The following is a 12765-nucleotide window of genomic DNA, read 5'->3' as shown; positions in this document are numbered from 1 at the left end:
CAATGAATATATATGAACATACATCAAACATTAATGGTAATTTTTGCGAAGGAGTTAAAGCTAGAGTTGCTAACATTATATTAGTATTAATTATATTCATATAGATTACATGGTTTCTCATTTATTGATAAAAATTGATATCATATATTAGATTCAATAATTGAAATTTACCACATAGAATCAATCATACAAGAGTAACACTTCAGGGATAAGATATAAAAATTTGGTTATAAACAAGTGAATAGATTTTTAGTGGGATCTTAATTAATAATTTTCCCTAAATTATTATGTAATATGAATTTGAAATTTATTAAAATATTATTATAACAATATAAATTGATAAAAGTTGAATTTGCAATATTTTAAATTAAAATCATCTAAAAATTACAATGTATTTAAATTATAGATTTCATCATTATTTTAAGAAATAAAATATTTAGGAGGATTTTTCCACTGAAATTTTTCATTTTAAAAATAAATGATTATCTTGATTAATCATAGCATAAGCAAGGAAAAAAAAGGCATTAATTCACTTCAATATGGCTTATAGGAGGAGGCAGCAAGGTGGGAGGCCTGGTGCCTTCTCTTCAAGCGACGATTATGATTCCGCGCTTCCGCCGCAGAATGCGGTGGCAGACGGCAGATCTTCATCGAATTCCTCAGCCTCCTCGCTGGCCACGAAAGCGATCAGAGCTTCGGCGGCTTACAGAGATTCTTCGCTGCCTTCCGCCTACGAACAATCCGCTCTCTCCTCTCCACGCGACTTCTCATCTTCCTCTTCTAAGGTTTAATGTCAGCTTAGATTATTTTCTTTTATGTTTGATTAGGTCGTCGAGATTCGAGTGACATTTTCTTTTGGTTATTTGTGGGTGAAAAGTTATGGTTATTTTTTGTGATGTTTTTTTTAAAAAAATCATGATGAATGATTTTTTTTTCTCTCTGATATGCGATCGTGGGAATCAATCATTACGATGGACAGGAAAAAAAAAGACGACCTTTATCTCAAGTGCTAACCCAAATGAATTGTGTAAAGTTTTGGGTAGGTTCTCATTAGTTGGTGAAAAAACATATGGATTGGTTGACACGTTGCTTAATTATGTTTCAAGCATGTATTTTTTACAGCAATGAATTGAATTCTTACCAGGTTATGGTAGATAAGTTACTTTGATTTGTACGATCAAGATGGTTAGAATAATAACATTTGCCATTGACTTTTGAGTGATTGGTTTAGATCTGAAGGATAATAAAGCCGAGAATATGAGGAGGTGTGATCGGAGATGTTAATGCCAGGGCAGTGATTTACTGGGAAGGAAGGGTGGAAATATGGAGTGTTTTTCTTCCCTGTCCCATGCAGATCTTTCAGAAGGATACCATTAATTCATGTATAAATATGATCCATTAGATGCGCTAACAATTGATAAAGTTGAGATAAATTTCAAGGCAAGGTCATCAGTAATTGAGCAAATATTCTACATCGTGAAGAATATAATACATTGTCTCGTGTAAATTGGCTTGAATCGTACTTTGTAGAAGTACCAGTCTAGAAAAATGTACTGACTACAAACCTGTGCAGCACTTTTTCTTTAAGTCTGGGATCAAATCTTCGCTGGCTAAATTTTTTGTTCTCTACCTGGGAATAAAAAATTTAATGTCTTGGGCACCAATGGACCAAGGGATCAAGAATTTGTCAATTTCATTGTGATAAAATGCGGCAGAGGGTAGCTATCAAATGCAATTGGCATTGGTGTGTTCATGCTTTTATGTATGCGTTTGAGCCCGAAATGAAAGCAGGATACCTTTGCGTGTAGATGGATGGTTTCACCACCAATTAAAAACTCTTGATTTCCACGGTCATTGTAATCTTAAATACCATATTAATTCACCTAATAATGATTTCTATATTGACTTTAACATTAAAGGTTTATCGTGTATAAGTCTATCAAATTGCTGGAAGAGATGAAGTGAACTTGGATTCATTGGTTTGTCCAATGCAATTAGATAGAACCAATCCATATATGACCTCCTAATCAAATGGCTGAATTTTTTTAGCCGTCTTTTTACGGATTGGAGCCTTCCAAATTAAGTGGTGCACCTATATTTTGCATAGCTCATTACGCTTTGAATTTTCCCGTCAATTGTGGAAAAAATTTGGGACTTTTTATGTTTTGATATGAATGTTATAAATATTTTTTGTGCCATTTTGATTGTGAGTGCTGTATGCTGGTTTTCTAGGTCAGCTATATTATTGTTCTCGAGTAATATTGTCATCATGGAATGTAGGATTCAACCATCTATACAGAAAAGGCGAACATGAGTGAATCTAAACAAGGATTCTGGGATGTTCTGGCCCGGAAAGCTAAAGCAGTTCTTGATGATGATATTGTAGTTCAACGACATGAAACAGCTGTAGGAACTACAGTCCAGACATCTGATAGAACCAAAACGGGGCAGGTGAGAATTTGTTGAAATTTTAATCAAGTTACTTCCAGCTGTTGACCTGGTTGATCACATAGCGCATTATATTTTATCAAAAGAGCATTCTGACTAACAATTCTATTTTATGAACTTTTTGGTTTTAAAATATCTACTCCTAATTTTTGGGAAAGCTCACTTTTACTTTTCAGAACAATAGGTTTGATCACTTATCTGCTGTTAGTTTTTTAAATGTCCTATTCTCATGTTGTAATATTGACTAGATTTTTGCGCAGAAACGCGAACCTATTGTTTAAATGGTTTCCGTTCATCCTGATTTTCAGTACCATAATGGATACAACTCTCCAGAAAACCGTCGAAAAACTGACAACCCTTCTCTGCACAAAGGACTAGATAGAATTGCATCATCGCTTAATTTTATTGGTGGTACAATTGGTAATGCTCTTGAGGTATGGTTTACTGTGAATTTATTTAATATTGTTAATTTTTGGGTCAGATGGGGATGTGTAATTAGCTTATTGTCTTAAACCTTTTAAATCGAATTAGTGTTCTTGGGTAAAGATCTTAACTCAAGGGATTATTAGAGATCGAGAAGGTATTCAGAAATTATCTTATAGCACAACCATCGACGGCTGTATACTAAAAATGAACGGAACATTGCAGTGTCTTAGGTGACGAGAACTTCAGTCCTTTGAACTTGAGTGCTGATGGAAAGAAGGCATGATTTTGCTAAGGCTATAGCAAGGACTTTTCTGGTACAAAAATTGCATAAAGATACTTGATTTTTAAATTTTTGATCTTTTACGATGACGTCCTTGTCGCTACTAATTTGGCTAGGTATGATTTACAAGAAAATCCTGTCCATTTTAGAGCTCCAGCAATGTTTAGATCTTATAAATTTTTTATTTGAGTTCTGTAGTTGCGCTATGAGATTGAGCACGATTTCTGGAGGAAAAAAATCCTAGCACTCTTATTTCTGACATCGAAAGTTGTGGGTGACAATTTTGAAAATTAACTAGTGAAATGTGAAGAAGTTCTATTTTCTTTCATGTTTCTTGTAGTGCCCATGACGTGATTTTGAGGTCGTGACATAACTTCTAATATTTAATTCTTGTTTGAAAATGAGCATGGTGAGCCCCCTTACGAGAACTTGACATCCCATCCAATCAGGAGTTGCCAATTAATCAGGGAAGCCTCTTAGTTGAAAGAGTGGCATTTACCATGTGATAGGAGTCTTATGGGGGTAGAAGTTTTTCTTCGTTTGATTGAAAACAATAATTTTGGGGGTCAGGACTAATGCTTGTTGGGTAAATAACTCCCTAGTCCATGTTCCATAGCCATCTTGAAATGGAAAAGGATATTGCACTTCACCTCGTCATGAATCATCATTGATCTACGAGAAATCCCCAAAAGTAATGACAATAAAGATAAGGAGAAAGAAAATATAAACTTACAGATTTTTATACATTTCCTTTCCTTTTGCCCTTGGGTTGCAGTTCTCGTGGAGGCTTCACTAGTCTCCAAACTAACCTTTTTTTTCATTCAACAACTTGTATACTGTCTTTCCTTTTTGCAGGAAGGTATCACTGCTGTTGAAAACCGTACTGCAGGCATAATTCAAGAAACTCGTAAAATTCAAATAAGGAAAAAGAGTGGTAACCTTGTATCACGGAATCAGGATTCAAGTCTTGGTAGCTTGCAGCAACAACCTGTGATGCAGACTCGTGTGCAGCCTCAGACACACACTGATTTGGAAACACAACTGAAAGCTTCTCGAGACGTAAGGTCGCAACTGTGTTGCTGTGGTGTTATAACCTATTCGCTTGTGGAGACTTGGTTTTGGATTTCCTTTTACTCTTCTCAGTTCTTATCCAACAGTAGAGCGTGTGCTATGTTTCCATCACACGGTCAATTAGCAACATGACACATTCTGTTATAATTAAAGATTTCCAAACGGATGTTTTAAACTATTGGTATCCAAAGCATGGGACTCTGTTAATTTTTGGGTTCACTTGGTTTAACAGTATATTATAGTAAATGGAGCATTCTATAGCAGAATAAGAAGTTGTATATGGTGAAAGTAAAGCAAATAAAATGCGGTCGAAAGGAGTCTTACTGCAAAAGGAGCTTAGACTCTGTTCAAGAAAGCTCCTTTTGAACATATTTGCAGGGGTATACTAATTACGCAGATACTGTACCGTACTGTTTAAACTAATAATCCTATGCGATCCAATAATATCAATGGACGTTTTAAATCTCAAATTTCTGTGATTTAACCATGCAATTTCCAAAATGGGTTATTTTATGTAGGCGGATATGATTATGGGTAGCTGAATGGTGGTTGCATGTGCCTGTTCTTGTGGCCTTCATGGCCATTTTCATGCGCTATACTTAAGATATGGCTGCATATTTCAATATTATACATGCATACATACATACACGATAGACTTGTCATTTATATGAGATGCATGATAGATCTATTTTAAATTTCAGGTTGCTATGGCGATGGCTGCCAAAGCGAAACTTCTTCTGCGAGAACTGAAGACAATTAAGGCTGACCTGGCTTTTGCGAAGGAGCGCTGTGGTCAGCTGGAAGAAGAAAACCGGGTTCTCAGGGAGAGCCGTGACAAAGGTGGCAATCCAGAAGATGATGATTTGGTAATAATCTCTTCCATGAAAAGCAAACCTTTCCCATTACAACCAAGATAAAATAAGCCGAAAATCTTGGCATGTGTGGCTCTTTTCATCATCGTTGTTTCCTGATGTTCTTCAGATTCTGATGTTCTTCAGAACAGCATTTGGCATCAGTTTGATGGGATAGGCTAATGAATTTTTTTTATCTCCATGAGTCCCAAAGTCAAATATGCCTGTGGTTATATCGTTTTCGTTTGGCAGTGCCTTATATCCATAAATTTATTTAATGTACGTTTTTTTGTGTAAAAATCAGAAAACACGGAACTTTTGTGTTCTTACTTTTTGGACATGATTTTTATGTTCTAAAATTTTAAAAAATGATTGTATATCAACTTTTTGGAAAAATTAGCCTATTTAAAGAAAATTGGAATGTCCTACAATGATCTATGACTTATGGGATCATATGTCAAATCTTGTTCTAATTAGGCTTGCGCTTGATAAGTCCACACAGACAAGAGTCCATTTATGTGCAAAGTTACATGAAAGTTATCTTCCTCTCCTTAGCCACAGACTAGTTCAAAACTATCTTAATGTCTCATTTCTTAAATGGTTTTTTGTTAGATCATATATCCGCCTTGATACATGTTTTGGTTGCATTTACTTGTTTGTCCAAGTGTGCTTGAGAACAGTAGGTATAATTGTGTGGCTATTTTCCATTCCACTAGTATGACAGATTTGATTCGAAGTTTTTCTCGGGTTACATATTGACAAGATTTTATGTAAACATTTACTTCTCAGATAAGGCTTCAACTTGAGACCCTTTTGGCCGAGAAAGCTCGACTCACACAAGAGAATTCAATCTATGCACGGGAGAATCGTTTCTTGAGGGAAATTGTCGAGTACCACCAACTCACCATGCAGGATGTTGTGTACCTGGATGAAGGCAGCGAAGAGGTGACCGAGGTTTACCCCATCAATGTAACTACACCCACCAGCATGCAATCCATTTTCACTACCCCTTCTCTTCCCCCAACTCCCACGATTCCGCAGGGAGCAGTCACGGTAACAACTGATAATTTATCTCCTGTTTCTTCCCTGAAAGAGCCTTATACAATTGTCAATCCAGTGAACCCTTACATCCAAACGACAACAGAAGATTTACGAAGGCATTAGCTGGATTTGATAGCTTTGGAGTGATTTCCATCGTAACAGAAGTATTTGATGGCTTTGGAGTGGCTTTAATCTGTTTTAGAATCAAAGCACCTGTTTTATGTTTTTATAGTATATGAAGAGTTTGGCGAGGACCGATTAACTTGAGTGAGATTTCACTTTGTCATGTCATCTATTTTTTGTTCTTCAATTTTTTTTCGTTCATTTTTTGATCTCATTGGAAGCTAAGCTAATGTTTTGCTTCATGCAAGTTGTGAAAAGGAATGTAATTAATAAAGAGATTCTCGATTGGTCTTGCAGTTGGTGACACAAATAAAGTTTGCACTTTTACGTTTAACCCCCGTGTGTGTGTCTCTATTTTATCAAAAATAGTTTCTTGTTTTTAAAACTGGGAATGTGGTGGTTCTTGGATCTCGAACTCGAACCTTTTTCAATACTGGGAGGATCACGTGCAACAGAACGACAAAAATCATAGTAAAAGAGAACTAATTTCACAAATTTTAGTTAAACTTTTAAAAAAATATTGTTAGATATTAAAAAAAAGATTATTTTATAAAATTAAATTTAAATTAACCTGTATAAATATATTTTAAAGAAATTTTCTATATAATTATTCTAAGGACATTGTTGAATCAGCAAAAAAACATTTTAGATTGTAATTGTTTTATAATCAAGCCAATCAATAACATTTGACACAGGAATTAGTGAACTCTGACATGGTGGGAAAATATTTTATAAATCATACAATCAAATGATTATTAAATTGGGTATAAATTTTGGGTTTTTTCATTAGGTTATGGTACTTTTAAAATATTTTTATCAAATTATTGTGTTTTCGCACCATTTATCAAATTATTTTAAAAATAAAATGAAAAAAACAAAACAAAACAAAACTTCGACTCACCACTGCCCACACCTGCAAGTGGCGAGTTAGTGAAAAAATATTTTTTTATTAATTTTCCACTCCCCCTTTTCATTAATAATTAAGATGACTTTATAAATTTAACATTTTTAATTAATATTTGGAAATATCATATAAATAAATACATTTGTGATTTTTTTCTTGAATGGAGTTTGACTTTAAANTCTAATTTTTTATATTAAATATTTTATACTCATATTATATAGAATTTTAAATTAACTTAATAGATTAAACTTTTATTTTGATTTAATGATTGAGTTTGAATTTTAATTTTATTTAAAAAATTAAAGTTTGAATTAATGTTTGAAAATGAATAATTTTCACCAGCTCGAATTTGAACTATCTATATAACAAGAGACGTTTGATTATTATTTTTTTCATTTATGTTGATCTAATATTGAATTTTATTATTTTTGAATATCTATTTATAAATACACATGTGTTTATATATTATGGAATATATAAATTATTATATTATATATTATTTATACATTAAATTATTATCTATATGTGTCTAATATATAATATATAAATTATATATAGTATTTCCACTCCCGTGCCTCTTGTAAAATTACTATAATCTTATTTTAAAAAAAAACCCTTTGTCACGTGACTTTATTTAGTCGTTTTATTGAACCAAACGGTCCACACAATAAAATAACACTCCTAAAATCAAATAGACATTAGCGATACTAAGAAAAATTATTTGATAAAGAATCACATTTGGTACACTCTATTCCAAAATAATAATAATAATAATAATAATAACAAAGTTAACATTATATACACGTGTGTGCATCCCACCAAATTATTAATATTAAGAATGTAAATGAACCAAGCCATATGCAATTTATTTGGAACTCGATTCGTTACAAAACTCGTTTGAGATTGTTCGTTAAGCTTATCGAGCTGAACACGAGCTCAATCTCGACAATTTTATCGAGCTGAGTTTGAGTTTAAAGATATTCAGCTCGTAACCTCACGAGCCTGTTCGCGAGCCCGATCTCAGGTAGTTTTTTGGGCTATTAATTTGTGTCTCACATTGTTACTTTAGTTAAATTCAATATATTAAAATCCTATAAAATGATAACCATATATTTTAAATTTTTATATCTTACTTTGTTTTTTTTTTTTGGTTAAAAATGCTCGATGAGCTCTAAAACGAGTTTATTTAATGAACTCGAAAATAAGATCATTGTATGAGTCAAGATCGTCACATACGAGTTTATTAATTTTCAAACGATCTGAGATCAAACTTAATGGTAAAAGTTCAAATCAAGCTCGAGCCTATATATGTCTTAAACGAGACAGGTTCGAGCCTGATACTGTTCGACTTGGCTCTACTCGACTCGATTTTGTTACACCCATAATAATGATTTTAAAAAAATTACTTGTCATTCGCCTTTGGAATTTTCTTATATTTCAGGCAAGTTGACATTTGATAGCCACGTTAAATTTTGGTCTAAAAATATAAATACTTTTTCCAAAGCCGACCCTAATTATAAACAGTATGACGAGAGGCCATTTATTTCCTTTGCGTTAATGACATCAATATCAAGATAATTGAAAATTCAATTCGAAATTCGGAAATTTATATAGTTGATATAATTTTAATCTTGTGTAATTCCGCACACACACATATATATACATACATATATATATATAACTTTGGCAGACAAAAACTTGTGTGAGACGGTCTCACGGGTCATATTTTGTGAGACAGATATCTTATTTTGGTCATCCATGAAAAAATATTATTTTTATGCTATAAGTATTACTTTTTATTGTGAATATCAGTAGGGTTGACCCGTCTCACAGATAAAATTCATGAGACCGTCTTACAAAAGACTTACTCTAACTGTCATACATGTTCAACTAATTTTTTTTACATAACATATCCGAATAAATTAGAATATAGTCAATATCTAATAAAATTACATAACTTGGTACATGTTATAATAGAACATTTATGAACAATGTCAATAAAGTTTTTTCAATTAATATGGTATGATATAATATGATATGTAAATCTTTATTTAAAATAGTTTTTTTTTTCAAAGTGCAAGTAACCAACTTAAAAAATAATAATTACTAAAAAGGAAAATAAAATTATAGATTAAGGAATCCCGTATAAATCATTATCCCCAAAACATGCCAGATGCTAAGTCCACTTCAAATCCTTTTTGATATCTCAATTATTAGAGTGGACCCAAATATTATTTATATATAGACAAAAACTCGTGTGAGACGGTCTCACGGATCATATTTTGTGAGACAGATCTCTTATTTGGATCATCCATTAAAAAAATATTACTTTTTATGCTAAGAGTATTACTTTTTATTGTGAATATCGGTAGGATTGACCCGTCTCACAGATAAAGATTCGTGAGACCATCTCATAAGTGACCTATTCATATATATATATATATATTGGTATTAAATAAACTTTAATTCAAGATGGAGAATGCGAAACACAATAGTACATATATAAATATTTATAAGCCACTGCCCATTCAGTGTCTTTAAATCCAATTCCAGCCCATGCTAACCTTTCGGCCACCTCTCTCTTTCTTCCTTTTCATTTCTTCGGATCCGGAATACGGACTCGAATTCTTCCAGTAGACTACAGCTGAGTTTATGTCGGATCCGAATCTTATCCATTCGGATCCGAGTAGTGGTCCATTTGTCTTTTTATGGTCTGATCTTGAATCCGAACTGTCGCCTTATAATTGGCTGCAGTGGTGGAGTCTCTTGTGTCTTCGCTTTAGCACAGCTGACAGCTCTGTGGTTTGGTGGTTTTCATTTATTTTCCTGCGAAGCACACATAAATATTAACCAAAAATAAATATATAAAAATTAAATCTTTTGCCAGTAAACGATGCAATGTCCCTTTGATTTTGTTGCCTAATTTCTTCTACCAAAATCCCTCTTCATTCCCAACAGATCTTCTCTTATTCCATCACCTTTTTTTTTTTTTCAAAGGGAAGTTTATTTCATGTGTTCTTGCTTTTTGTACTGCTATGCTATCTCTTATACCAGAAGGGTTTTTTGAATCTGGTATTATTTCTCGATGCAAATTGCATATCTTTGCATAATCCTCTGTTTTCAAGTGGTCGCTGCTTGGTCAAGTAGAGAACTTGATTCTCTGCTTCAAGAATATGCTTTCGAGGCTTTAGTCAGGCCTAGAACTGGTGTTGTTTATGATGCAAAAGTGCCCTCCAACTTCTCCGGCATTGGAGTGGCGGCGCTGCGACTGAGGAGCGGCAGCCTGCGGCGGAAAGGGGTGGAAAGGTACAAAGAGTTCCGGATTCCTGTTGATGTCATAGAGCAGCCTTATGTCGAGAGGCTTGTCTTAGTGTACCATAATTTGGCAAATTGGTCAGGTTTATACTATCCTTTGCCTGGTTACAACTTTTTAACCCCAGTTTTAGGACTTTTAGCATATGATGCCACTGATTTATCTGCCAAAAATTTATCCGAACTCGATTTTCGGGCTAATGGCGATCCGATTTCAATTGGGTTTTCGAATGTGCGATCTGGGTTGAAGGGATCTTTACCAAAATGTGTCTCTTTTGGTTTAGATGGCTCGGTTGGATTCGACAATGTGGTTAATGGAAACACGTGTTTGACTAGAAACCAGGGCCACTTCTCGATTGTAGTGGAGTCACTAGCTGCTCCTCCGGCACCATCTCCGGAAGGAGGCGCCCCTGGAGGCAGTGGTGGAAAGAGGAGGAAGAAAAAGGTGTGGATCATTGTCGGTTCTGTGGTTGGAGGACTAATAGCTTTAGTTTTCTTGTCTATGCTATTCTTTTGTGTGAGAAAATGTAGGCGTAGAAAAGAGATTCTCCGAATGGAGAGGGCGGCTGACACGGGTGTAAATTTGCCTATGACGACGGTGGGGACGACGAAGGCGCCGGTGGCGTCCCAGACTCGGACTAGGCCGATGCTGGAGAATGAATTTGTTCCTTGATGATTTGCTTACTTACAACTTGTGACTTAATACTACATTTTCTTGGTTTCCGGTTGACATTTGATTTCAGTACAATTCTTTCCCTCATTGAGAGTGTAATTTCCTTTTGGCTTTCTAGTCTCTACTCTTTTCTTTGTATTGATCATCAGAACTTGTACGTATCAATGAATTTTTACTAAAACATTTCTTCCCCAAAAGGGGTTTTGATGGATTAATAAAAGGGGTGGTTCTAAACATGTGTATCATTATACTTTTCTTTGTATTGAAAGGGATACACTTTTCTTCTCCATTACAACAACCTATTGTTAATCAAAATTTTCCGATTAGGTGTAGCAATTTATGAGGTATGGATGAAGATAAATTGTAGGCATCTTAAAATGTTGTTTTCAGTAATGAATGTGAAATAGGTGAATCCAAAATGCCAGCTAGAAAATATATTTTAAATAGCACATATACATTCATACATAAATATATTGTTAATATGGTGTAGTAAAATGAAACAATAAAAACAAAAGCGACGAAATCTGAACTAATACACGATGCAGATTATGACAGGAGGGTAGCATAACACTGCATGTACACAAATACTTTAATCCATGTATGCTCGGGACATGTTTATTTACACATCTAATATCAAAAAATTACTATCTAAAATCGATTTTAATGAATTTTAGGTATTTAATCACAAGAATATTAACACTCGTATTATCTAATATGATCGACATTTATTTTATTTTGTATGTCATAAATCTTGATAACATGTAAAACATATCTGGATATATTGTATGTGTTGTACGAACATTCCAAATGATCCAGTGTTAAAATTCTTTTTTTGATATTTCAAGTTTCATCCATCCAATTATATGCAATGACAAGATAACATTCTTATTTTAAATTAATTCAAATATCATTTGTCGAATTAACTCTACAAGAAATATTTGAAAGATGTGATTTGATTGTTTCTTTATATTTCTTATACATGTCAAAACAATATATATTTATTAAGTGTGCCTATAATATTGTGAAAACTAGGTTGAATATTATTAGTAAATTCAACATAATCTTCTTATTATGCTATTATAAAAAGTTGACAATATTTTGTAACAAATTTAACTATAGCTTTTTGAGAAATTAGTTTTTTTGTAATTTTGAAAGCTTTACAACTTGAAATATTAATTTGTTTGTAGAATATCATAGTCAAATTTATATAAATTGACTATATTTTTTCAAAATGTCAGTTCAGTCAATTAAACAATGGATTGGAGGTGGTCTGAAGTCCGATTTACCGGTTGTGATCCAGTAAACATGGTCAAAGGGCAATCGATCAATTTTGAATGAAATCCTTAGTTTGTCATTTTCATGTATATTTCTGATTGTAATAGGAAATAGTATTTGATTGGATCTACTTAATTAAATGCCTACAAGTGTACACGTCGACCGCAATTTTTAATACAATTTTTGTGTGCGTAGTGACTTCAGCACACCCTTCATAATTTATACCATCTAAAAATTATATAATAGTGAACCATGTGTATATATTAATATAAAAAATTTGTATAAATATTAAACATATTGCCACACGATATAGATATATATTTGTATAAATATTAAACATATTGCCACACGATATAGATAT

General features: G+C 33.3%; 2 protein-coding genes across 3 annotated transcripts; both read left to right on the top strand.

Annotated features, from left to right (window-relative positions):
* The first annotated feature begins 500 nt into the window (after positions 1-500).
* On the top strand, positions 501-6574 carry LOC140957289 (uncharacterized). Of its 2 annotated transcripts, none has more exons than XM_073414477.1 (6): positions 501-785; positions 2281-2451; positions 2757-2882; positions 4010-4213; positions 4927-5091; positions 5866-6574. In XM_073414477.1, the coding sequence occupies exons 1-6, from the start codon at positions 540-542 to the stop codon at positions 6238-6240; spliced, it is 1287 nt and encodes a 428-aa protein (XP_073270578.1). In that variant the 5' UTR covers positions 501-539; the 3' UTR covers positions 6241-6574. The 2 variants fall into 2 exon arrangements, with proteins under 2 accessions (XP_073270578.1, XP_073270579.1); XM_073414478.1 differs by having other exon boundaries at positions 677-785; positions 2233-2451.
* Positions 6575-9689: 3115 nt separating this feature from the next.
* Positions 9690-11351, top strand: LOC140957412 (uncharacterized). The gene has a single exon (XM_073414646.1). It carries the CDS (start codon positions 10230-10232, stop codon positions 11127-11129), a length of 900 nt encoding a protein of 299 aa, XP_073270747.1. The 5' UTR covers positions 9690-10229; the 3' UTR covers positions 11130-11351.
* The last annotated feature ends 1414 nt before the right edge of the window (positions 11352-12765 follow it).

This window comes from Primulina huaijiensis, chromosome 14 (assembly GCF_012295235.1).
Source record: "Primulina huaijiensis isolate GDHJ02 chromosome 14, ASM1229523v2, whole genome shotgun sequence".
In the NCBI taxonomy this organism is placed as follows: Eukaryota; Viridiplantae; Streptophyta; class Magnoliopsida; order Lamiales; family Gesneriaceae; genus Primulina; species Primulina huaijiensis.
The sequence above is the reverse complement of the archived record's forward strand: the minus strand, read 5'-3'. Positions and strand labels throughout refer to the sequence as shown.